This window comes from Vigna unguiculata, chromosome 8 (genome assembly GCF_037176805.1).
Source record: "Vigna unguiculata cultivar grain cowpea cultivar isolate G323 ecotype 2 chromosome 8, ASM3717680v1, whole genome shotgun sequence".
Classification (NCBI taxonomy): domain Eukaryota; kingdom Viridiplantae; phylum Streptophyta; class Magnoliopsida; order Fabales; family Fabaceae; genus Vigna; species Vigna unguiculata.
In genome coordinates, this window is record NC_140799.1 from 579,938 (window position 1) to 605,939 (window position 26,002).

General features: G+C 26.1%; 1 protein-coding gene across 1 annotated transcript; it reads left to right on the forward strand.

Moving 5' to 3' along the window:
• Window positions 1-18,060: 18,060 nt before the first annotated feature.
• On the forward strand, window positions 18,061-19,209 carry LOC114194202 (elicitor-responsive protein 3-like). The gene is made up of 5 exons (XM_028084310.1): window positions 18,061-18,127; window positions 18,225-18,290; window positions 18,444-18,582; window positions 18,848-18,986; window positions 19,087-19,209. Exons 1-5 carry the CDS (start codon window positions 18,061-18,063, stop codon window positions 19,207-19,209), a joined length of 534 nt encoding a protein of 177 aa, XP_027940111.1.
• Window positions 19,210-26,002: the final 6,793 nt, after the last annotated feature.

A 26,002-nucleotide genomic window follows, 5' to 3' on the forward strand; every position in this document is an offset into this window, starting at 1 on the left:
TATTTTGATGGAGATAACATAAATTCTTTTTGCTGAATTTATCTGCAATGGACTTTATATATATATATATATATTGTTTCTCAATCATTGTTACTGTGTATATCTGGTGAAGTTAGGTGCTTTTTTTAGTTAAAAGTTAAAAGATTAATTCTTCAGATATCGAAACCTATTTAAAAAAATAAAAAGTATTAAAATAAACAAATCCATGAGTTTATCTACTTTGAATTAAATTTATACTTATATTGTTTATTTTAAAATATGTTGAATATCTTAACTTTTTTTATTTTTCTTAAATTTTAAATTTTTATGTTAAAATTGATTTATTATCAAATTTCAATGGAATTAAATTTATTTTTAAACAAGTTACACATTACAAGAATTTCAAAAATTAAGGTAGGAGTTTAACTGTACGTATTATTAGTATTAAATATTTACACCATGAATCACAGTGACATTTTCAAAAGTACATTTTTTTTCTTTTAATATCACAAAACAATAATCTTCAATAAATAATAAATTTTTTTAATAAATTTTAAAAAATTATAACATTATGCTAATTATGCTAAAGAATATATTTAATTTTATAAGATATAATTACTCATTTAGTTTCCTAATTTTTTGATTTGGTTCAATTTAATCTTTTATGATTTGTTGGTTCAATTTAGTCTTCTAATTATTTTAAAAGGTTCAATATAGTATTTTTTGTTAAGTTGAAGTTAACACTGTGTTCTTACATGACATGTGTCAAATTATAAAATTTTCAATTTTTTTTCTAAAAATTTATAAATTGTCACATATCATGTTATCATCGTGCCAAGTGATGTGACAGTTTACCATGTTGAAACATGACAATGGTAGTAATTGTTTTCAATATAGGATCTGTTTAAATTTTTTGTTCAATATAATATCCCTATTTTTTACATTTTTACCCTTGTAATTTTTTACACTTGAAATCTTGTACACTTGTAAAAAATAAAATAATTTGAATAGGTGTAGTGATTTGATGTATAAATTCAAAAAAAAAAATTAACATGTATATATAAGTTGTAATTAAGCTTATTTACTACCTTGATCTCAAATTGAAGAGAACAAAATTGGATCATTTTAAAAATATGGTACTAAATTGAACCAAAAAAAATTAAAAATTTCACATTTTGACACGTGTCATGTACGGACACGGTGTTAACTCTAACTTAGGAGAAGTACCAAATTGAACATTTTTAAATAATTGGATAACTAAATTGAACTAATAAATAAAAAAAAACCAAATTAAATCAAACCAAGAAATTAGGAGACTAAATGAGTAATTATATCATTTCATAAAATTGGTTTATAAAGTGATGTTTGTATTAATTATAATCTTATAAAATCGTTTATGAAGTGATGTTAGTATTAATTATAAATTTTTCTATTATCTGTGGAAGTGATAAGTCTCTTATAACACTATTTATCACGATACAACTATTTTTATTAAAGTAAAGAATTTGGATTTTGGAGGATTAAATTTGTAATGTATAATTGTAATAGTGCATGAGTGTATTGAAAAAATTTATCAGAATTCGATTTTTTTTTTCACACCTACTTTGCTTTTTTCTTTATTCTAAGGTCATGTAAGATTGTTAGTTGAACATTGATTTCTTACTAGATAAATAAATAGTCTATGTCGGTGCATATTTCTACATAACGTTTATTGTTAAATAATTATATATTTTCTGATAACTTCATAATTCTACTAACTAAAACAAAGACAATCTTTAATCTTTATTTATGTGTATTTAATTTTATGAAAAATATTTAAAAAATGAAAAAATAAAGTAAAATTTAAAATTAATTGTAATGGTATCATAAATTATAAAAAGAATGAATTAAAAAATATTGCCACGTGAGGATGAAGGTATTCCGTAAAAAGTAAATATTGCACAGTATTTAATTCTAATATAAAAACTTTTCAATGACTTGCTTTTATTTTTAACTTCTCCCTAGGAATCACAATAATATCTTCCCTCAATATAAAATATCCACATTCACTGAAAATATTTTCAAGAAAACATTTTTTAATGAAAATATGTTTAAAAGATTTAAAATCTGAGAATGACAAAGCACACTTGGTTGGGACCAGGCACACAGGAATCTCAGTGTGCAATATTCGTCATCATTGTCTTCATTTTTCACTTTCATCCCTTTCAATAAAGTGACAAAATCAGAAAATGTTCATGTTCGTGTTCGTGTAATAGTTCAAATCTCACCATTTTTTTAACCAATAAAATAAGTACATTTAGTTGACATTAATCATTCCACCATATGTTTGCACGAATGATAAATGAAATGTTTATCAAGTTACTCATCAACTTGTCTCTTAGTTAATTCAACTTAAAGGGAGTTTGAGTTGTTCTAAGTAAAATCCAAACATGTTTTTATGATTCAGAATTTTTTATAGATTCTATGTTGGTATGATGGTTTCAGTAAAATTATAAAAGTAGTTTTTGATTTAATAAATTAATTTATATTCAAAAATTATTAAATAAGTCATAGTTATCCTTTTTAAGATTTTACCAGTGTATTTCAATCGTATATGTGTACATATTTTTTAAATATGTGTAATATTATATTAATAGATAGAGATAATATAATGTTAGTTAATATATAAAATAAAATCATATTTATTAAAAATAAAGTAAAATATATAAAAAAATATGAAAAAATAATTGTTGATAAATAGAAAAAAAAGTTTATAAAAATAGTAGTTAATTTTTAAAAATTTAATAAATAATTGTATTTTAATAAGTAAAATTGATATTTAAAATGTAAACACAAAATAAAAAATCTTCATATAAATAATTCAAATAAATTTTATTAATTTAAGTTAGACAAAGATGTTTTATTAAAAATTATAATATTGAAACATAATTCCTTTTATTAAAAAATAAAAAGAATTAAAAAAATTGTATGTTTTTCATGATTGCAATGTAATTTGTTTGAAAATATTCGTGAATGTGATGTGATATAGGTGACAAATTTTTCCAATAATTTAGGCAGTTTTGGAATGGGGTTAATTATAACATATTAGTGCAATAATTAAAGTGTCAGAAATTTAGAATACTAAAAACAAATATTATTATGGATTTGAGAGGTTTCCCTAACAAAGACAAAAATTTCACTATCTTTCATGTACATGTTTTTTTGTTTTTTTCATAGGAAGCTCGTGTACTATATATGTTCAACAACATGTGTCACATGTGATATTTTTAATTTGGCATGGATTTGGATTTAGTCATCTTTCAAACAAAACAAAACCAAAGTCAAATATGTAATCATTAATATTAAATAAAATATAACTATAGCTCGTGCTAAATCATGCTTACCCTCTTTCTAATTTTGAAAACACTCACCTTTCTTATAGTTTGATGTATAAAAAGTAAAAGGATAAAGAAAAGATCACAATAAACAATTATGTAAAATTAGAAATGTATTTAAAGAAAATAAATACATAAACTTTAATGTAACTAATATTGTACTTAGGTAGAAAATTAATTAGTAAAAAAGATAAAACTTTTTAGAATTATTTGATCTCTCTCCGTGTTGTTTGACCTTAAGAAATGTTTGAACTTTTTGTCTTTTCACGTGTTTCTTATATAAAGGAGACACATTAAAACACCATCCACATTCACCTAAGAAGTCCCTACCCTACTAAAAATTCATTTTTTATTATAATTCTTAAAAAAAACATTATAGTTTCAATAAAATTTGGAATTAATTTTTTTTTAAAACTTTTAACTAATTTAGTTATTTATTTTTAAAATACATAAATTTAATATTTTTTTACTAAAATTTATTAAATTTATCTGACGTATTTAGTATGTGCATATTTAGTATGTGCATGTCATTTTTTCTTTTTTGGTGTTTAACCACGAATTAATTCCTTCATTAGAACTAAAGATGGTTGATTCACATCATTTTCAAAATTTTTGTCATATGATAACGTAGCTATAATATTCATGCTTTATCTAGCTTTAAAATAGAAACTTGTTTACAATAAATGTGATTCATATTTCAAATCATATTATATTATATATTATTATGAATTTTGACATCTTAATTATGTTGATATCTCAAAATTTATCAATTATTTTTCAGTATATAAAATTTATTAAAAAATAAATAATATACTTTATAGTTTTTAAATATACATTCATTTTTTTTATAAAGTACTATTTACTTCATTTATTTCATTTAGAAATATCATGATGACTAAAATTTAAATAAAAAGCGATAACAATATAAAAATGAGATAATATTCTTTAAATGAAAAATGAAAAATGTTATTTTTTATAGATTATATATATATATATATATATATATATATATATGTAATTGTCACTTTATTAAAAACATGAAGTGAACGATAAAAAAACACACAAAAGAGTGTATATTTATTTAAATTTCAGATAGTCATTGTTATTTTATTTAAAATATTAAAAAAATGTGTTTAAACTAGAAAGAGTATAAATGCCACCACATAAGGGAAGTATCAGCCCTCCAATATTGACTCGGCCACTGGGTTTGAATAATGAAAAAACAAAAATCAAATAAATAGCTATATGTCCACAGCCAAATCTGGTTGATGTAATATCAGTGCAGTTAGATAATTATTATTTGATAAAAAAAATAGAATTAAATTTTTCATAAAATTTTGCTCGAAAAAAACTAACGATAACAATTTCATATATATATATATATATATATATATATATATTTTGTAACTATTATTCATAAGTCAATCTAATTCATCAATAATATTTCAAATAACTCTCATTAAATAGGTTCCTTTACAACTCATGCAACTAAGTACATATCAAAGAAAAATATAAAATTAGTGAGGTTTTTATAAGTCTTAAATATCAATCTTAATAAACTCAACAAACAATACAGATACTAGGGGCCTAGAATTGGACCTACAACCACAAAACTTGATCATGTTTTATCAAACGTATGGATCTACAGTTCACCTCTGATGATCCATTATGAACTAACATCAAAAGTTACTTTGGGAAGTGATTAGATAGTTGAGTATTTCTCATAAAACATTGGTACAATCATAATTATTTATTTTTCTAGAATATTAGTCATTTATCAGCTCATAAAAGAGATATATACTCACTATCCAACCTTGGGGATGTCGAGTAGGTATTAGATAGTCCCAAGTTTGACCTATGAATATCCTATTCCAGCGCACTATTCTAAACTATCCAAATATTCACGTACTTGGTAAAATTTCCTTAACCCCCACAATGGTCCTGCTTTTCATCCCAATTTGTACCAAATTGTGACTTCCCAAATATAAAAATGGTGACGTTGGTTTGATCTCAACTTATTGAAACCAGACTTAAGTCTTTCTTAAGTGACATACTCTTAGACATTTTCAAATGTCATAAAATGTTATAACTATCAAATTATGTCATTATACAAACTATACACAAAGAATATAAAATAACAATAAAATATACATGTAATTTTTTTTTATCCAAGCTCACTCAATAAAATAATATTTAATTTTACATTATTTTTATATTTTTTGAATTAAAATTAATGATAAAATAAGAATAAAAGCAAGAATTTTAAATAAATAACTAGATATGGAATAGAATGTTATAAACAAATATAACAACAGAAATATAAATTAAATCGGACCAGTGCATAAGTATATATGTGTGTGTCTATATATATATATATATATATATATATATATATATATATATATATATATATATATATATATATATATATATTTGTGTGTATAATGAAATAAATAAACATGACCAGTGTGTAACTAGAGATAAGTTAAATGTGATAAATAAAAAGGATCCGTGCATAACTGGAAATAAATTAAATAAAATAAATAAACATGATCTGATTAAATAAAATAAATAAATAGGACCAGTGTATAAATGGAAATAAATTAAAAAAAATAAACAAAATTGATTTGTGCATAATTGTTGTCATTTATTGTTATTTTTATTTTACTTATTCTTAATGTTTCTTAAAAACTACTTAATTTCTTTCTCAATGTTCAAACTATATCTAGATATAATACAAAACATTAGTAAAAACACATAATTTTCTAACTCTAAATTTTAAAAGTAAGGATAAAGTAAATAATACACTATTCAAAGTAGGGATGTTTCACGGTGAAAGGTTTCGACATCATTTTTCTTCAATTTTATACTTTAGTTCTCTAACTGAAGTATATCCAAACAAGGTAAAAAAGGGAAAACTTTTGACTTCGGTTCCTAATCGAATCATGTAATTTAAGAATATATTTTGATGATCTTCATAACTGAAGTCAAAAGTAATTAAAAAAATATTGAAAAAAAATTGAAGTGAAGGATAGGTTTCGATTTTGAAAACAACCAAAGTCTATTCAACTATATGCTTTGGTTCCTTTGGCAACCAAAATCTATTATTCACTATATGCTTCAGTTGATGCTATAACCGAAACCTATTCTATAATTTTTTTTTAAATATTTATTTTTCTACCTTATCAACTTGGACTGAAACAAAACAACCAGAAATATTCAGACACAAACCAAATATTACAATACACCTGAATCAAAACACTTTAAATATCCTACACATACTATTGTACAATTTTACTATGTAGTTGGCACAATAACTAAACATATCAAACATACAAAAAATATATTAAAATCATATATAAAAATATAAATTTTTAAGAACCTAGGAGCGTAGAAGCTACCCCAACAATGGGGGGAGGACTGCAATAGTGTAAAACACGTTTTGGAAGTAAGGAAACATGTGTTGCACCAATGCCACCTGAATGCAAAACCTGGACATGAATGTCGGCACAAAATGCATGCATTAGGAAGAACATAACGAGTCTTAATGAAACAAAAAAAAAAAAACGAGGGAAGAAAGAACAAATTTGACGAGTGAGCCAACAATGGAAATGAAGCAAGTTGAAAATAGAGAAAGAATGGAGAGAATTGTAGTGGGGCAAAAATGACACCTCAAAAGTGCAACTAGGTACAACGAGCAAAAAGAATACAAAAAATCATTAGGTTAATTAGATTTAGTTGTGTGAGCATTGCTAAAAATGAGAGCATATTTAGGAGGCACGAAAAAATCACTCACTAGTTTGACATTGAGTGGTAGAGAGTGGATGTCACAACGTCAATGAACGCAATTGAGTTCGCAGTAGAGGTAGTGGAGATAGAGAGGAAAATGGTTATGACGTTTGAAGTGGAAGTTTTCACGAAACTGCATAAATGAACTTCGCAGTGAAGGCTTTCACGAAAATTAACTCTAGGCATAGTTTTATGCCTCGGTTATTAGAAAAAATCAAAGCGTATAGGCTTTGGTTCCCCAAAAATTGAAGCCTATATCTTTGCGCTAAAATGAAATAGTTAAAAAAAAGTAACAATTTTTAAATTTTTGCAAACTTATAGGTTTCAGTTCCTTTGCAATCGAAGCAAATAGGTGAATAGGCTTAGGTTATGGCAACAATCAAAGCTTATAAGTTCACACAAATTTTAAAATTGTCATTGCATTTTATGTTTTATTTACTTTTAAAATTAAAGCATATCACATGAGTTAAATAGTAAAAACTACACCAATGTGAAACTAAGGATAAATTTTAAATATCGATCTTTTTAAAATTTTCTATGCATCTTTCCACAAGAGATAGAACATAAAAATAAATAATATTTGGAATGTATATTGATCCTAACAATTATATGCATATTGTTTTGTTCATGAAGTTTTGTCTCAATTTTTTTGATATGGTTATGGGCAACAACAACTAACATGAAAAATATATCTTTTTAATAATAATGGTGATTTGAATTATCATGAATTTCATTTATATAATTAAAATTTTTACAATATCAAATATTTATTCTTCTCATCTAAATAATTTAAAATTATCCTTATACCAATTTATAACAATAAGTATGATAAAATTATAAGATATGGACATGGACATGATAGGAGATATGATAAATCATTTGATTATAATTAAGAAAGATCAAAATTAAATGTCATTATTTTTAATTCATGTAAACTAATAAAATAAAATAAAAAGAAGCAAACTGTAACAAATATTAGCTTTAGATGCGAGAAAACAATTTTTTTAATAGTAGTAAGGTTAGTTAGAATTAAATTTAAAATCACATTTTACAGTTAGAGACTATTAATACTTATTAATACTTTTTAAAAGTGATAGTTAGTTTTTCTGTTCAAAGTGATCCATGACGAACCCAATAATGTTAATCATTAACCATTTTCATTGGACGGTATATAATATGTGGCATATTTAGTATGAATATAAATTCTATACAAAAATAATAAATACTGTGGACTTACATCGTTAATATTAACACCAGGTATTAAAAAAAAAAACTCATTAAATTAATTCCAGAAGTATTTTAATTTTCATATTTTAAAACATTTTATTATAATTATATTTTTTTTCTAAAAGTTGATTTTATGAAATTTTAATTTATCATAAATTACTATAACATGTGAATTATCAGAAAAGGAGAGGTTTTAGTTTTAAATATACACTTACATAATATTGATTATAATATAAAAAAATTATTATAATTTATACTTTTTTGAAAACTAAATAGTTTTTTTTTTAAGAAATCAGTTAGTTGTATATTTACTTTTCTTAATTTTTAAAATAAATATGAATATTTTTTAAATTTCATTATGAATATTTATTTACTTATTTTGTAGATAAAGAAATGATAAAATTTTAATAAATAAATAAATAAATAAAATAGTTAAATTTAATAAAAATAATAAAATAATTATTCTAATTAAAAAAAATATAGTTCGATATGTTATTCATGTAACGTAAATTTATATGTCTTACATCAATCTGACCTAAAATAATGTAAAGAACCTAAAATAACAAACATAAAAGATTATAGTTGTGTTAATAAATGAGATTGGAGTAACTATCATTTTATCTCTTTCATTATATTTTATATTCAATAATTATTTTTTTATTTTCCATTATACTAAAAAATTATCTATATAAACTAAAAATATATTTATTATATAAATATACTTATAATTTTTAAATAAAAAATAAATTATTTTATAAAAAATAAAGTAAAAACATATTTATTCTTTAAGAAAATTAGAACCTTATTTCACAACTTTTAGATAAACTATTTAGAAAGTGAAAAAAAAAAAAATCTTTAGGAGCCATTATTACAATGTTCTGTTCTATTTCACAACCAAAAATAGTGTTTAAAGAATTTGGATAAAGACAAATCACTTAACTTTGATACTTTTTTAAGTGAATCATTGAGCATCTCAAACATCGTCCAAACAACAAACTAGATTCTTTTACAGTAAATATATTGTCCTTTAATTGACTCCTCCATTAAAACCAACGAACGATGCAAATTAAAAGCTAATATTTCAAATTTTGTAATAACTACATCAATTCAATTATAAAGTTGTCACCATTTTCACGTGTTATTAGAGATGTTAATGGGTGGGTAGGATACGGGTAGTAACTCTTCCGTACCTTGTCCGCTGAATAAATATTTATCATATATCCGTTGTGCGGGTATCTGCCTATTTTTTTCATATCCACGGGTATCACAGGTACCAGCGGGTATTTGCAAAATTATTTAAAAAATAAATATTTAATTATAAATTCAAATAAAATAAAATACATCACTGTCATAAATTTTAAATAAAAATTCAAATAAACTTAAGTTGATACAAGTCCAAATAATTGTAAAAGTAAATATAAAATGACGTTCAACACAATGGAAATTCTTTAATTAGTGTTTTGATCAACAAACTCACTTTCTCCTATTGATTCCTGAAAAATAAACAAAATAAGCAAATAATAAACTTCAATTGTCACATACCAAGTATTCTTATTTTTATTTCATCATTTGACAACAAACATATCATAAACGTCATTATTTATATAAAGTTTGATGTATATATCTAATCTCAAAGAAAGGAAAGAGAAGAATGTCAATAGGTGTATGTTTAGCGGGTACGGGTATCCACTAGTACGAATATTATGATACTCATACCCTCCCCGTTGACATGCGGGTATCAAAAATACCCGTACCTGCGGATAGCGGGTATCTATTTTTAATATCCGTTTTTTACCCGTTGCAGGTTTTATTCGCGAATACCCACGTGTATGGATTTTTTTGACATCTCTGTGTTATATTCCAACATACTTCATTTTATCATAATAAAGTAAAATTGTTTCTTATATATGAAACACGATTTAATTATTTTTTTAAAACGTGACGATTAGTAAGAATAAACTTCATATCATATTCTTTGGTTAGAATCATCAGTGTATTATAAAATCTCATGTAATATGTTAGCTGAAACTTTTTAAATTTATGACTAGAGCACATTTATTTTATATTTCTTTAAATAATGATTTTTAAATCTGATTTAAGTTTAAAAAACCATTTATAAGATAAGGTTTAGAGTGATTTATATATGGTAAATTTATCTTATTTTAGTTGATATAAGATTTTGAATACATGTCGAGACATTTACATCTTTAAGTATATGATTAGACAATAATTGATAGTTTAATACTGATATGGTAAAATGATAAGTCCGATAAATATTAAATTTTGTTATGATAAATTTCAGAGAATTCTAATATTATTTTAAGTAATGAATTTTAAATCTAAAAAAAATAATTTTTTAACTACTAAATATTGATAACTTTCTTTTACGAGGTGTCATATTTTAAGTAGCTTTTTATTTTTTTTATTTTTTTATTTTTTATATTCCAAAATTACTTAAAAGATGTTATATCAAATTATAAAATAAAGTTATCAAAATATCATTATCATCGTCCTAAATCAATTCAATATGATCTTATAATATAATAGGTGAAGAAGAGACCGAAGGAATGTAGGTTTTGTCGGGGAAGAAAGCAGAAGCGGACCTTCTTTATGACCAAGGAAAGGCAGGACTCCCCAAGTTTTTAATTTTATTGTTTATATATATTTATATGTATTTTAAATTTAAATTTATATACTATTATATTATTTATATACTTTTATTATTTAAAAAGTAAAATAAAAATTAATTTGATGGACCTTGGTTAATTAAGGGATTAAAGTTTTATATCTACTCATAAGGTTTTTTTCACAGCAAGTCATTAAAAAAGTGTGAAAGAAAAAAGAAAGACAGATCGAGAAATATAGATGAGAGGACAGAGAGAAGAGGAACACATGCTCACAATATCTTATGAATTAGTAACCTACTTTGTATGTTAGATTTATCATTTTTTTCATTACGATATTTCTTCCAAATGAAGTTTTTCCTCAAATTAGTATGAACCCTAAGTATGATTTTAAGAATATTTTTTACGAAATTGACATGAACCCAATTTTTTTTTTCAAATTAGTATAACCCTATATTATAAAATGTTGGAATTTTGTGTTTTCTGTTTGCATACAATGAATGAGTTGAATAGTCTTGAATTAAAATATAAATTAGAATACTTATTTTCCATAAATTCAATCAATTAAAAAATTAAAAATTGAAAAATGCAAATTGTGGTATGTAAAGCCCTCTTATTTCAGCCCCAATCTTTAAAGGTTGTCCCAAGGTATAATGGGCCTAAGGGTTGGCCCATAAGGAACTAAATGACCAAAGACTTGCCCTAACCCACTCATTCATATCATTTTAGAAAAATAGTTCTCCCTTACTTCCTCTTTGAGCAGCTGTGAAGCTCTGCTAGGGTTCAACCAGTGTTTCTAATCAAGTGAACTCAGACCAGTTCTCTACTCTTCGTAAGTTAGCTTCCAACTCATGCTCTTGCTCCATTATGTTCATTTTAAGCTCGTTCCACTGTTTTCCAGCACTCGAAGCTATTGCTTGAGCTACTGTTCGTCACGATTCGGGTGTCGAAGTCCTCTGCTGACCCCTTTCCAGGTAAGGGAAGCTAGAGTTTCACGTTATTTCTATTTTATGCGATTAATGTTTTGTAAAATATGAGAAAAGTTTGGGGAAAACATTAGTTTTTGGTATATTTCTGAGTTAGGGGTTCAAATATTCATGAAACTGTGATATTTGATGTTATTTCTCGTATTCTGGATGTGTCGCGCAGTCACTGAGCGAGTTAACTTGGTTGTTTGGCGACTGTGTATTTTTTTGATATGCGCAGTTTTAGTAAAATTGAATTTTCTGACTCATTAACCGTTGGATTGAGCTCAAATTTTGACATTTGGTTCATAACATGTTATTTTATGGTTTGACCAGTTGGATCGTTTATTAGATGTCTGTAGCTTGAGAAATGTGTCACGCATTACTGCAATGATTTTTGGTTTTGTGATAATAAATTTTCTTAGGAATTTTGGTGTAAGAATTATGGTTGTGGGCTGTGCTTGATTGTATGAAATTGCAGGTACTTAAATGTTGACACTCATTTATTTGGGATGAATACTATTTTGTGATATATGTATGTCTTGGTATGCATTTATAAAGTATGAGATGAATGAATTTGCATGAGTGATGTGATTCATGGATTGTGAATGATGAACTTGGATAAATCTTGACATGCGATTTCAATGAAATGGTTGGTATCAAAATGGCATGGTATTGGTATGAAGTACAATTCTATATTCATGGATTGGGAAGGATGAGTTGGAATGGATTCAACATGTAATATGAATGTGGATTTGGTTATAAAGGTTGGCATGAAAGTTATGTGCATGAGAAATAATACTTGATTGATTGAGTATGATTGGTCTGTGTCAGTGCGTAATTCCATGAGCCTCTAGGTGAGACCTCGTGGTAGTGCTTCAGTGGTCGGGACGTAATTCCATTGTTAGTGGGAGTTCATGGTGGTGCCCCATCTATATAATTTGGTAAGGATTCAAGGTAAGGTTGCATCCGGACACTCTAAGGAGTCAGTTAGTCTCACTTAAAGCAGACTGACTCTTGTGGTGAGAGTAGTAGGAGGCATGAAACTCATTAAGGGCTAACCTTGTGTGTGGGGATGTGTGTGGGGGATTGAGACATTGTACCACTTGTAACACTTAGCTCGGGGGTGAGCAGAGATATCCACCACAAGTGCAAGCATTCGCTGAATCCGACTAGATTATATGTAATTCGGATGAGTCGAGTCTGAGTCTAGTGTATTGTTTGAGAAGTCATAACATGATTGGTTGATAAATATTGTTTGGAATGTGTGATAACATGTGACTGCATGATAAACTGTTTCTACTCTAGTTTACCTTGTTGCTTGTTTGGTTGTCTTGTATGTGGTTCTTCTCTTTTTGCGATGATGATCAATTTATTGATGTGAGAGGCACTCGAGGTCAACAGGGAATGGATGATTCCGCTGCGTAGTCCGCCTGGACTAGATTTTACTGCTTTGGGCTTCGTTATAGGGTTATGACCCATGTATTTGCTTGGCCTTTAATTTTAAATTGGAGTATTGTTGAACTTTGTATCTTATTTGGCTTTTGCCATAATGTGTGTCTTGAGTATTTCCAAGACCGTGTTACTATGTTATCTGTGTACGTTTCTTTTAATTAGGGTTATCGATTAAATGGAACGTTACATGGTACGAGAATTATTTAAATAAAGGGAATACATTTTTTTTAATCAAAAAATTTTATATAAAAAATCTAAATTGACATAATTTACTCCTGAATAATTTATTCAGTTTCGCCACGTGGAAGAAAGGTAGAAGAGTGCAGCACGACAACATTTCCCAGCTTCAATGTAGTTTTGTTTTGGAGTGTAGTTTTGGTTGAAGTGAGATGAGGCTTGCAGAAGCTTTTGAGAAGGTGACTACCCTACCATTTCTATCACACTTCTCATATATCACCTCAAACTTCATCATCATCATCGTCATCTTCGATTCTCTCTTTTAAATATTACACTTCTTCTCCTTTCTTCTTTCTTCTTTCTTCTTTCTTCTTTCTACCTGCAAATAATATATTTTATTCTTATTCTACACCATTTTTATGGGATTTACTTTTTTATCATCACTCGTGGTTAAAACAACATGTAGGGAAATGTTTTTATGTCATATGCCACATTTTTTCTTTAAGTCGGGTTTTGGATCAACCTACAATTCAAAAGTTTCTAAAGTTAAGGGCAAAAATTAAATATTATCAAAATTATAGAGAAAAAGCTTCATTAGACACGATTTTTTATATTACATTATTAAAAATTTTACATGAAATTTTTCTTGCAGATTTATTGTGAAAAATGTTTATACATAATATTTTTAAAAAAAAATTTGTAACAATTTTTTGTATATTTTTTTTTATAATAAAATTTATAAATATTTTACAAAAAAAATTAAAATAAAACTAACAGAAAATATGAAATTTTTTAGTAATATTACTAATGAAATTTGTAAACAATTTGTTTATAAGTTTAGCTCGATTCAAACATTTTCTTTCAAGACATAATTAAGTTTCAACTCTTTTATTGTAAACATTTTTCATTTAAGTAGTTTTTATTAAAAAAGTTTGTTAATTAGAGGACATCATCATTATTTTGTTTAGTTTTATTTATCTATACATTTTTTAACATGTAGTTAATATAAAATGATAAGCTGCTTTTACTTTTTAAATTGAAAGTATATTGAATAATGATATTTTATTCATCAATGTCGATAATAATATCAAAGTTATCATCACAACTAATCTCTTGGTTGTTGTAAGTAATTACATTGAAAACCATGATGACATTTTTAATAAAATAAAGTCACACGTCATCTTATATTATATTTCATTATATTCTTATTATTATATTCGTTAAGAAGTGAATTCTAATCTTAATTTAATCATACAATTTATAATGTGAGATTTATATTTAAATATCTGGTTGATGTAAGAGACTTATAATATATTTTCTTATGTCGAAATATATATTGTGTGTGAATCTAAATATCAATAGATGATTTGAACACAAACGGTATTTCATTATGACATAAGTAAACCTAAAATTATTTATTTTTACAGCTAATTATTTTAAAATTAGATTTACATGGTGACTTCTAATTGATAGAATAATTTCTTTTTATATGGAATCAATGTGTGAAATAAAACTCTAAAAACAGAAATATAGCTGCTGTATTTGAATTAAGAAATCCTTGTAAAACTAATACTGATAATAAGACATTACTTAGTTAAAATTGGATTAATAAAGTGGTACGAAAACATCAGAACCACTTGTTGTAGTGTCAAAAAAACACATTATCACAATGAGATGAATCAGCAAAAGGTTGGTCACACATGTCCTCTTTGAAAAAGTACTGTTTGCAAACATAATTAATCTCTTCGTTTTCATTGCAATATCAAATGATGTTTCTACTCTCCTTTTTACACCATAAAAGTATGCAACCACTGAAAAAGCTTAACTGACATGTCTACTGCGTACTCTACTTTACAACTTTCAAATATATTTTTCATTCATTTCAGTTCAACACCAAAAGCTTTCACTTACCAGAAGAAACCCTCCAAAACAACACCAAAGAGTGCATGTTCTTTCTTTGGATTTTATTTTCTACACCCCCACAGTTTCCTCGTGCACCCCCCACAATTTCTTCGTGCAACCCCAATTTTGAAAATAGTGTTTTATTTTCTGGACCAAGCTTTACGAAAATAAGATTTTCAGAAAGAGATTTATGGAATATAATTTCCAGAATGTTTGAAATGCATTTTGAATCATGCGATTTTGATAAGCAATTAGTAATTGTAGGGGTGCAGGAAGTAGGAAGTAGTAGCCTTTTTCTTATATACTTCCCTTTTGAATTCAAACTGAATGTCTTACTATTCTACCCATTACCATTAGGCCCATTTCCTTTTACTGATTAATCTCCTAATAGTCTCCCCACTCAATACACACTACTACCATAATGCATAGTAGCCAAAACATAGGAGCCGGACATGTGTGTTAGTAATTTTTTATTTTTAATTATTTTTATAAAGATTTGAGTTAAAGATTAATAAAAAGTAAATAATTAATTTTTAAAATAATTGTTAGATGTTTTTAAAATAATGGTTAAGAATATTTTTTTAGAATAACGATTATAGATAAACTATTTATAAAATAATTAATTTTTAAAATAATAATTAAAGATAAAAATGAAAATATAAAATGTGAACACAAACAAAATGTATCTCTTTATATATTATTATAAATATGATCACTAATTACCCTTACAATTCTTTCTAAAATTATTTTGACTTGTCCTTCATATAATTACCATCCATTATTAATATGAGAGGAGTTAATATTCGATTGAACACTTACCTTATATAACAATTTAATTTAATTGTGATTTGATTACTTCACCTCCATTATGGAATAATAGATTTTGCATGCAATAATATTATTTAATATTTTTTCTTGCTAGAAATTAGTTTTAATACTTGTGGTTGGATATAACATTTTTATCACTAAATGGTATTATCATGATAAATTTAGAAGACTTTATTGGTACACTAGAAAACGCTATTTAGTAGAGTTTATTTAGGGTTGCAAAAGTGAGTCGCGATTTATTTTCTTAAAACTTCTTTAATGTATTAATTAAAATAGACTATCTAAGAAGACCATTTTGTTTTTAATTTATTTGAGTATAATAATAGTGTAAAATAAATGCAAGAAGTACTAGTAACAATTAAGATGGCGTAAAAATAAATGCAATTTTCTTACATGTTATTACTTGCACGAAAAGATGGGTAGACTAATTGGGTGGGACAAATTTTTAGGGTTCTTTATCAACAACTTTCTCGTCCCTATCACACACGCAAAGTAGTCAAGCAAATAACACAACCATGATGTATGTGTCTCACATAAATGGTACCATCATTTACTATTTCTAATTATTTTTTTCCTTTTCTAATTTCTGTTTTTATAGTGTTTTAATGTTGCTTTATTCATTTGTACTTGCTTTTCTTTAATTGGTATTTTAATTGATAAAAGAAGAGGAATATTTTATTCCCAAAGTAGTACGTATTCTCTCTACTATAATCACTGATTTATTTATTTATTTATTTATTTATTAATATTTTGTTTACATATCTTCTTCTGTTTTCTTACATAAGATTTATTGCTTTATAATAAATTAAAAAAAATATTTTTGTTGTTGTTCAGTTTATGGAGATACAAACAATTTAAAAGTGGGATTACATTTAGTTTTTATTGGAAATCTGACACCAACAATAAATAAGATGAATTTATAAGATGTAATTTAAAACAAATCTCATTATAGGTTAAAATTTTAGTGAAATTTAAAGTTTATTTATTACAATAATATCAAAATTATATGAAGTTTATTTTATTAATATTTATTCTTAGATAATATCATATCATATACTATCAAATCATTATTGACATATATATTAATATTTAGTTTTATGATATATATATATATATATATATATATATATATATATATATATATATATATATATTAATGTTAGAAAGATGTGTTGAAAATATAATATCGATCATATATGAGACAAATCTATAACGAGTGAAAAACTTCATGAATAAACTTTTATAAAATTTAATTGAACTTAAAATTCACTTAGAGTATTTAAAATCAATTTAAAGGTGGAATGAAAGTTCATTTTAAAATCACCTTTTTTTACATTTTATATAAAATCGTCAAAATTAATAAATACATTTGAAGAATTTTCCGTTTTAAAACTACATCACTACCCTATCCTTAAAAAATATCTTAAGATTTAAGATATAAAATAAAATATATTAATATTGTCATTCATCTCCTAAAAAAATATATATATAAAAAAGGTAATTTGGTAAAATTACATTGAAATGAATAATATTAGTGAATAAAACTGAAAAGGATTAATACACCATTAATAACATGAAGAGATGGTAACCTCAACTAATTAATTGGTACGTTAGTGAAGCAATGAAATTGTTACCTCTCTCTTCACACATGTTGTCTTAAATTTATAATTTCTAAGAATTTCATGTTTTAGAGCCATAAAAAACACAGATATGAACTTCTTATTAGAAGAAAATCACAGAATGAAGAGAGGAATTCTTGAAGTACTTGTTGTCAATGCAAAAGGAATTATACACACAAATTTTGTTGGTATATTATTTTCGTTTATTGCATCCCAATTTCAATTTATCCAAAACTATTTTTTTATCAGAAAATTGTTCATTTCTCTTTGAACAAAATACTGCAGGAACACCTTCTTACTATGTGATTATTGAATGTGGCACTCAGACTCGAATAACAAAAGTTTCATCAGGTTAAAGTATATGTTATTCAAAATTTAGGTTATTCAAAATATATTAAAGTAATAAAATTTAGGTTTAACTCGTTTTTTTTTTATTTTTTATGAAAGTGCAATATTCTTGTTGTTTTTATGTGACTTGTTTTGACATAATTGTATGTGATGCAGGAAAACATGAGAAACCTCGGTGGAATGAGAAATTCATATTTGATTTGTCGGAGTTTGATTGCAAGAATTCAACGTATCTTAAATGTAGAATCATGGACACAGAACTCTTCAGAAATGGTGGATTTGTTGGTGAAGCCAAGTAATCTCTTATCTATTTTTACACACCAATTGTTGAAAAAAATACATAACTTTTATAAAATGTAAACATCAACTATTTTATAATTTAATTTAAAGACAAAATACCATCTTCATTTTTTATAATAATTTGAGAATGAAAAATATATTTAATCTGTAAAATTATTTTTGCGTAAGAAACAATCTTGTGAAGATACGATTATTGTTGGAAAGGTTTAGTTTATTTATATATTTTTTTGCACAATTAACATATTTTTGTGATAAAGCAGAATTTTCATAGGTGGAATAATATTGGAAGGAAGTGATCAGGGATACATAGAAATACAACCAGCTCCATATAATGTGGTTCTTCAAGATCACACTTACAAAGGACAAATAAAAATTGGATTTAAATTCATTGCTGATAATGTAGGGTTCATCTTTTCTAGCACCTGCAAATTAATTAATTAATTAATTAATCAATTATTAACTAATAAATGCTAATTAGTTAGTGTGAATTTGTTAACAGAATGAAGAGTACTTGATGGAGAAACCAGATGAATTCAAGGGTTATGAGAAGAAGGAATCACCCAATTCAATTTTTGGATGGATTTGGAGAATATCACTGTGGAAAATCTTGTTTTTCTATTAGCACAAAACTTCCAAAAGTCATCAGGATTATCATTGAGATGGATAATTAATTATAAAAATCAAAAGTCAAAATCATCTTTACTGTTATTTTTTGTTTTTATTTAAATTATTTCCCCTTTTCTTCCACCACTCTTATAATTTACATACATTATCTACACTTTTACTTTTCCATAAAGTTGTTATTTTTAAATAATTCCTATTAACTTTTTCTTATATTATTATACGCTACTTTAGAGCAATTATTCATATAATAAATTATTTTTTTATCGTCTCACACTATTAAGTAGTGATATGGATCTTTCTTTTTTTAATTTTAAAACTTTAAAGAACTAAAAGTAGCAAATTTTGTTGGGTTAACCGATAAACTTTCATTCATATACAAAATTATATATATATATATAGCACGAAGGAATACCTTGAACTTATAATTAAATATACGGTTAAATATATTTTTGGTCCAACAAGTTTCACTAAGTTTTGGAATTAGTTCCTCTTCGAAACTTTATACCAATTTAGTCATTTATTTTTTAGAAATACGTGAATTTAGTCCTTCTTACCAAATTTTGTTAGGTTTATTTGACATTTTAAATGCATTTTATGATAATATTTGAGTTAACATTGAAGCGAAAATGTGTCAAACCGTGTAAACAACACAAATACTATCATGAGATGCGCTTGAAACGTGAGATAAACTTAACAAAATTTGGTTAAAAAGACTAAATTCATGCATTTTTAATGATGAAGGACTAAATTGGTCCAAAGTTTTGAGGAGAGAATAATTCCAAATTTCACTAAAACTTGAGGGACAAAAACATATTTAACCCTTTATTTATCTATATTAACCATCATTTAAAATGTAATAGTGTGTACTTCTTTACATAATAGGATGGGTACATGTTATTTTAGATAAGGGTTTGTTTTTGGTCCCTTAAGTTTTAGTGAAATTTGGAATTAGTCATTCTTCAAAAAATTTGACCAATTTAGTTTTTTCATCTTTTAAAATGCGTGAATTTAATCCTTTTAACAAATTTTTGTTGAGTTTATTTGACGTTTCAAGCGCATTTCATGATAATATTTGAATTATTTACACCGTACACATTTTCGCTTCACTATTAATTCAAATATTATCCTAAAATACGTTTAAAATGTCAAATATATATATATAGAGAGAGAAAATCGACGCCACTTAGAGAGAGAAAGCAATGGTGGATGCACGCTGAGGCGTTTTTACGCGGAGGGAAAACCGAAAGATTCTCTTATTATCTGTGTTGCTTGAATTTTGGAGGGCTTTGGGTTTTTCTTTTTAGACTGCAAAACAGAGAGCGGGAAGGTGGGATTTCGTAAGAAGTTATTCCAAAGAGTAGTGTTGGGGAGAAGGGGAATTCATTTTCTCCAAAGGAATTGGATTTAGGGTTCGTGCACTGGATTTGCGATTTGTCTCGTGCATTGGCTAGGGTTTTGTTCGTGCACCGGGAAGAAGGGTAACTGCATTTGCGATTTGGGTCGTGGACTGGCGAGGGTGTGGTTGCTGCACTGGGAAGAAGGGGAACTGCAATTTCAAGTAAGGAATTAGGTTTGTTGCACAAAGTTTGGTTCCTCTGCACTGTATTCCAACAATATGATTATTTAGGTAGCCAAGTTGCAGGATTGAACCGTGATTCATAAGATTCTAATAAATATTCTCTATTTCTCATTCATGCCTTTAATTCACCAACTTCTGCATTTCACTAACTAACTAGACTCTTTAGCTTAGCCTGTTGAATCCTAGCTCTTATTCAGTCCTGCATCGTATTTTCAAATAACCAGACCTTCAGTTTTGTCTTGATGTTATCTTTATTAGCTTTAAGTGGATATCTCACACCTTGCTTTGTTGTGACAATGTGATGTTTATACTCTTCCGATGGTAGAAAGTGGTTTTTAAATCTTATCTTGAAGTCATTCATGAGTTGATTGGATGTTATATATATATATATATATATATATATATATATATATATATATATATATATATATATATATATATATATATATATATATATATATATATTAGAGTTTGAGTTTTGCTATTTCATACTGAAAGTATTTGAAGCATCATCTAATAGAACATTACATTATGGTAGGTAACTATAGAGCCTGAACTGTGGACATTGTTGTCTTAAAAATGGGGTCCAATTCATTGAAGGATTATTTGAAAAGGTATGAAAGTAACACAGAAGTAGAGAAGAAGAAAAAGAAGAAGCAGAAGAAGAGAAGTCAACCACAAATGTGCGCCAAAAACAAGGTTTGTAGGGTCAATAAGTTATTAAAAAAACAGCTTGTCCATGTATCTTCGCGGTGGTGGTGGCCGTCGGAATCGTCGTGAATCGCAGTCCGATGGTGGCGTCGTGAATGGCCTGCACTCTGCCTTCGTGTTTCCTCGCCAGCGACGTGGGTGGAGGAGAAAGAAAAGTGGGTGGTTTCTGGTTTCCCAAAACGCGGGTGGAGTGGAGTGGAGGAGAAGAGAAGAGAAGAGAGTGTGATGTTTGGCCGCGGGTGGAGTGGAGTGGAGTGGAGGAGAAGAGAAGAAAAGAGTCTTTTCTGGTTTCCCAAAACGCTGCACTGCACGTGTTTTTTATGTATTATTAGTAACTCGTTCGGCCCGCGGGCTGGCCCGTTTTGGCCCGTGGGCTGGCTCGACGGGTTATCGGGCTTGACGGGCCGGGCTGCTTCGGGTTGGCGGGTTGAATTTTTTGACCCGGCCCATGCTTTTTTGGTCGGGCTGGCGGGCCGGCCCGTCGGGCTCGGCCCATTTTGACATCCCTACCTACCACATTCACAGGTTCAAAACACAATCAAGTAACCAAGATTATCATCACATACAAACTATAATTTTTTTTGTTTTATCTTTTAGATCAACAATTTGAGGCTTTTTTTCTCTTAATAATAAAATAAAGGAACCAAATGCAATTATTTTTATTTTGAGATGTGAAGATGGAAGCAAAGCTTATTCTCATTTCATATTACAACCAAGAGCTAAAAAAAAGGAATGACAGATTGAGATCCTAACATATAATCAGAAATAAAAGTGGTACCTTTGAATGAGAGGTTCAGAAGTACACCGTCACCGTCAAACCCTCGCAACGTCGGAAGTGTGCACGACGCGGTGTCAGAGACAATTATTTGGGCCTGACACGGCCTTGTTTCTGGACGCGCAGAGAAGACACGCTATGAATGTAAAGAACGCTAGCGAAAGAATCAGAAACAAAAGACCTAACCTTTTTTTCTCATTAATTTAATACTTTAGTTATATTACATTTAGGCTTAAATAGTGATTTTTTCCTACTTTTTGTTCGGTTTTTATAATGCGGTCTACTTTTGATTTTTTAATTTGATTCTAACATTCGACAATTTTATTTTATAGTAGTTAATTTTTTTTATTTTTTTTTATTTTTTTTATTTTTTTTATTTAAAAAAGGTACATCTGTCAAGTTTATATTATGTCACGTGTTATTTTATGATTATTTTAATTTTTTTCAATTTATTGTTAATTTAAAAACAAAATTCACATGTCAAGCTAATATCATGCCACGTGTCAGAATCAGATTTTTATATTCAATTTGGTCATAATATTCGTTAATTGTTTTCAATTTGCTCCTAACCTTTTTTTAATTTAGTATTTTTTTCCTCTCCAAAGACAAAATATAATTTGTATATACATGATATATGGATATTCTTATTAAAATGCATATTTTTATTAAATATTTTTAATTTAAAATTAGAGTTGGTTTAAAATTAAATATTTTTAACCTCTTAAAATTTTAAATTAATGGTGTTATTGTTTTTTTTCGTTTTAATTTTAAACTAACTCTAATTCTAAATTAAAAATATTTAACAAAAAATATGCATTTTAATGTATACAAATTAAATTTTGTATCAATTTGGAGAGGAACAAAAATGTTAAATTTAAAAAAAAATGACCAAATTGAAAACAATTAACGAATATTAGAATCAAATTGAATATGAAAAATTGACTCTGACACATGTCATAATATTGATATGAGCTTGACACGTGTACATTTTTTTTAAATAAAAAAATTAAAAAAAATTAAAAAAAAATCACAAAATAACACGTGGTGGTTACTGTTCACATCCATTAACTATTTTAACAGTATTAGCAAAAATGACCAAATTGAATAAAATTAACCAATATTAGGACCAAATTGAAAAAAAAAACAAAAGTAAGACCACATTGAAAAAACCGAACGAAAACTAGGACCAAACTACTATTTAAGCTTTATATTTAATAAAGGAGTTTTGATTTTACGGGTCTTAATTCAATCCTTTTCACCAATCACATTTTCATTTTATAAATCTTTCTTTCTTTTTTTCAATACAATATATTTTATGCAAAGAAATTTTAATTTATTTTATTATATAATTATTTAAATATCTAATAGTATTATTTTTAAATATAGTTATTTAAAATTTATAATTAATATATTTTTCTAAATATTAATTAACATATTACTTATATTTATAATATTATGTAAACATAACTATTAAAATATTTTTATCAACATAATTATTTAAATATTAATTAATGTATTATTTATATATATATATATATATATATATATATATATATATATATATATATATATATATATATATATATATATATATATATATATATATATATATATATATATATATATAAAAGTAGTTGTGTCTAAACTTCATAGGCGAATAATGATTTTTGAAGGAAGAGAGAAGAAAGAAGAATGAAGGAAATTGGAAATTTATTGAGGTCACGCTTTGAAGGAAGGAGATCAATGGCAAAGTGGACTAACTTGGCCCGTTTTCGCTCATCCTACCTTTTGGCCCGCAAAGTGTAGGTCGGGTTAGCCTGCCGCACAGTTTAATATCTGATTCACTTTTCTGACCCGTCCCGTTTCATAATAATTGACATTCATTTTCTATTCAAATAATTTCAATTAGTTTACCTAAACAAAAACAAGAAAAATAACAACCAAGATTATAGCTAAAGTACGATAGTAACATGTCATTGCGAGACAGGCCATTGCGAGCCAGCGGGTTCAACATCCCAGCCCGCCCAACATTTTTTTGTGCGAGTCTGCGAGTCAACCCACCTGACCCGAATTGCCATCTCTACTTAGAACTTCTCCAACAAAATTAAATTCTATATAGAAGTTATTTATTTGTATATAAAATACTATTATCAAGATTGTTTAATTATCAAAAGATATATATTATTTTAAAATAAATTTTTTTTAACAAAGATAATTAGAATGCCCTAAACGAGTAATTTGGGAATCGAAATTCCAATTTTATATCGGAATAAAATTAATAGTTAAATCTTATACGAAAACATATTACCTATAAAAAAGTACATGGAAAATGCTACATATAGAATATTTAAAAAATAAAAACATATTTTGTTAACATATATTTTTAACATTGATATTGATAAAAAATAATAATGTATGATAAATTTGTTGGCTTTGATTATAATTATCTTTACAATTATAATAACGATTATTTATGATATGAAGAATGATGTAAAATTATATTTTTTTTCTGTTAAAATTCGACCCTCTTTTATATATCAATTTTGGTGGTTGAAATTAGTGCAATAAGATGTGGTTGAGAACCCATAACACTACCTAATGAGTGAAAAACAAAACTGAATTTCTAAATGAATGCCATAGATACATTGAATAAAACTAGCACATAAACGGATCACAATATCAAGCATGACGCAAACACCAACTTCAAGTCTTAAAACCAATTTATAACGATAAGTCATAAGTTCCTCTTCGTTTCAGAAAACTAACCGCCCCGACACAAGAATTCAACATTGGTGGAAGAGGAGTGTTAAAAGAAGGTTGTCTTAAATTAGTTTTCTCTCTTAGTGCTCTCGTTACGTTTCTTTAAGATTTAAGATTTAAGATTGCCAATTAGATTTATTTTTGGATGGATATTCAAATTTTCGAATGAATCGTAAAGAAGAAGAAAGAAGATTTAGGGTTCTTGAAATTTTAGGTGAAAGATAGAAGAAAGAGAGGATTTAGGATTTTGAAATTTAAAATTAAATTTAAATTACTTTTTTATTTGAATATAATCTTATTTAAAATTTAGATTTTTAATTTTTAAAAAATATATATAACTAAAATACAAATCTGATATAAAAAAGTTATAAAATACAAATAGGTAGAGAGTTTGATAGAATTTGACAGAGAAGCACATTTACAAAATTTTTAATTCCTATATAAAATATTAGATATGATACAGTATGAAATATTATGCATTTTAACAAATTTTAGGATTATGAGATATGAAAGATATAAATTATATAACAAATATAAAAGATATATTAAATGAGAAATTTTTTTATTTTATTTTATTCATGTAAGAAAATATAAAATATAAAATATAAAATATTTGTAATATTTTAATATTAATTTCTTAATTTTAAAATAATAATTAGTTTATAAAATTCAAAAATATTTTAAAAAAGAAAAATATTTTTTAAAATTAATTTAAATAAAAAAATATTAAATAAATATTTTTAATAATAAGTCATATACTAAATTTCATAAGAGATTGAACAGATAAAATAGTCTTTAAAAGTTTATTATTGAATCTTATTATAATGAATTTGAATTTGAAATCTGTAAAGAGAAATTGGAATTAATTAACGTTTAAATTAGTAATAAGTTATTAAAAAAACAGCTTGTCCATGTATCCTTTCTAAATAATAAAAATAAAAAATAAGAAAAGTCAAAATTAGTTTC

Excerpts from the sequence above, each read along its gene's own strand:
- LOC114194202 (XM_028084310.1), top strand. The coding sequence starts at position 18,061 with ATGAAGAGAGGAATTCTTGAAGTACTTGTTGTCAATGCAAAAGGAATT. Across the intron at positions 18,291-18,443 it reads AATAACAAAAGTTTCATCAG|GAAAACATGAGAAACCTCGG; the intron begins GTTAAAGTATAT and ends TATGTGATGCAG. Across the intron at positions 18,987-19,086 it reads TTAAATTCATTGCTGATAAT|AATGAAGAGTACTTGATGGA; the intron begins GTAGGGTTCATC and ends ATTTGTTAACAG.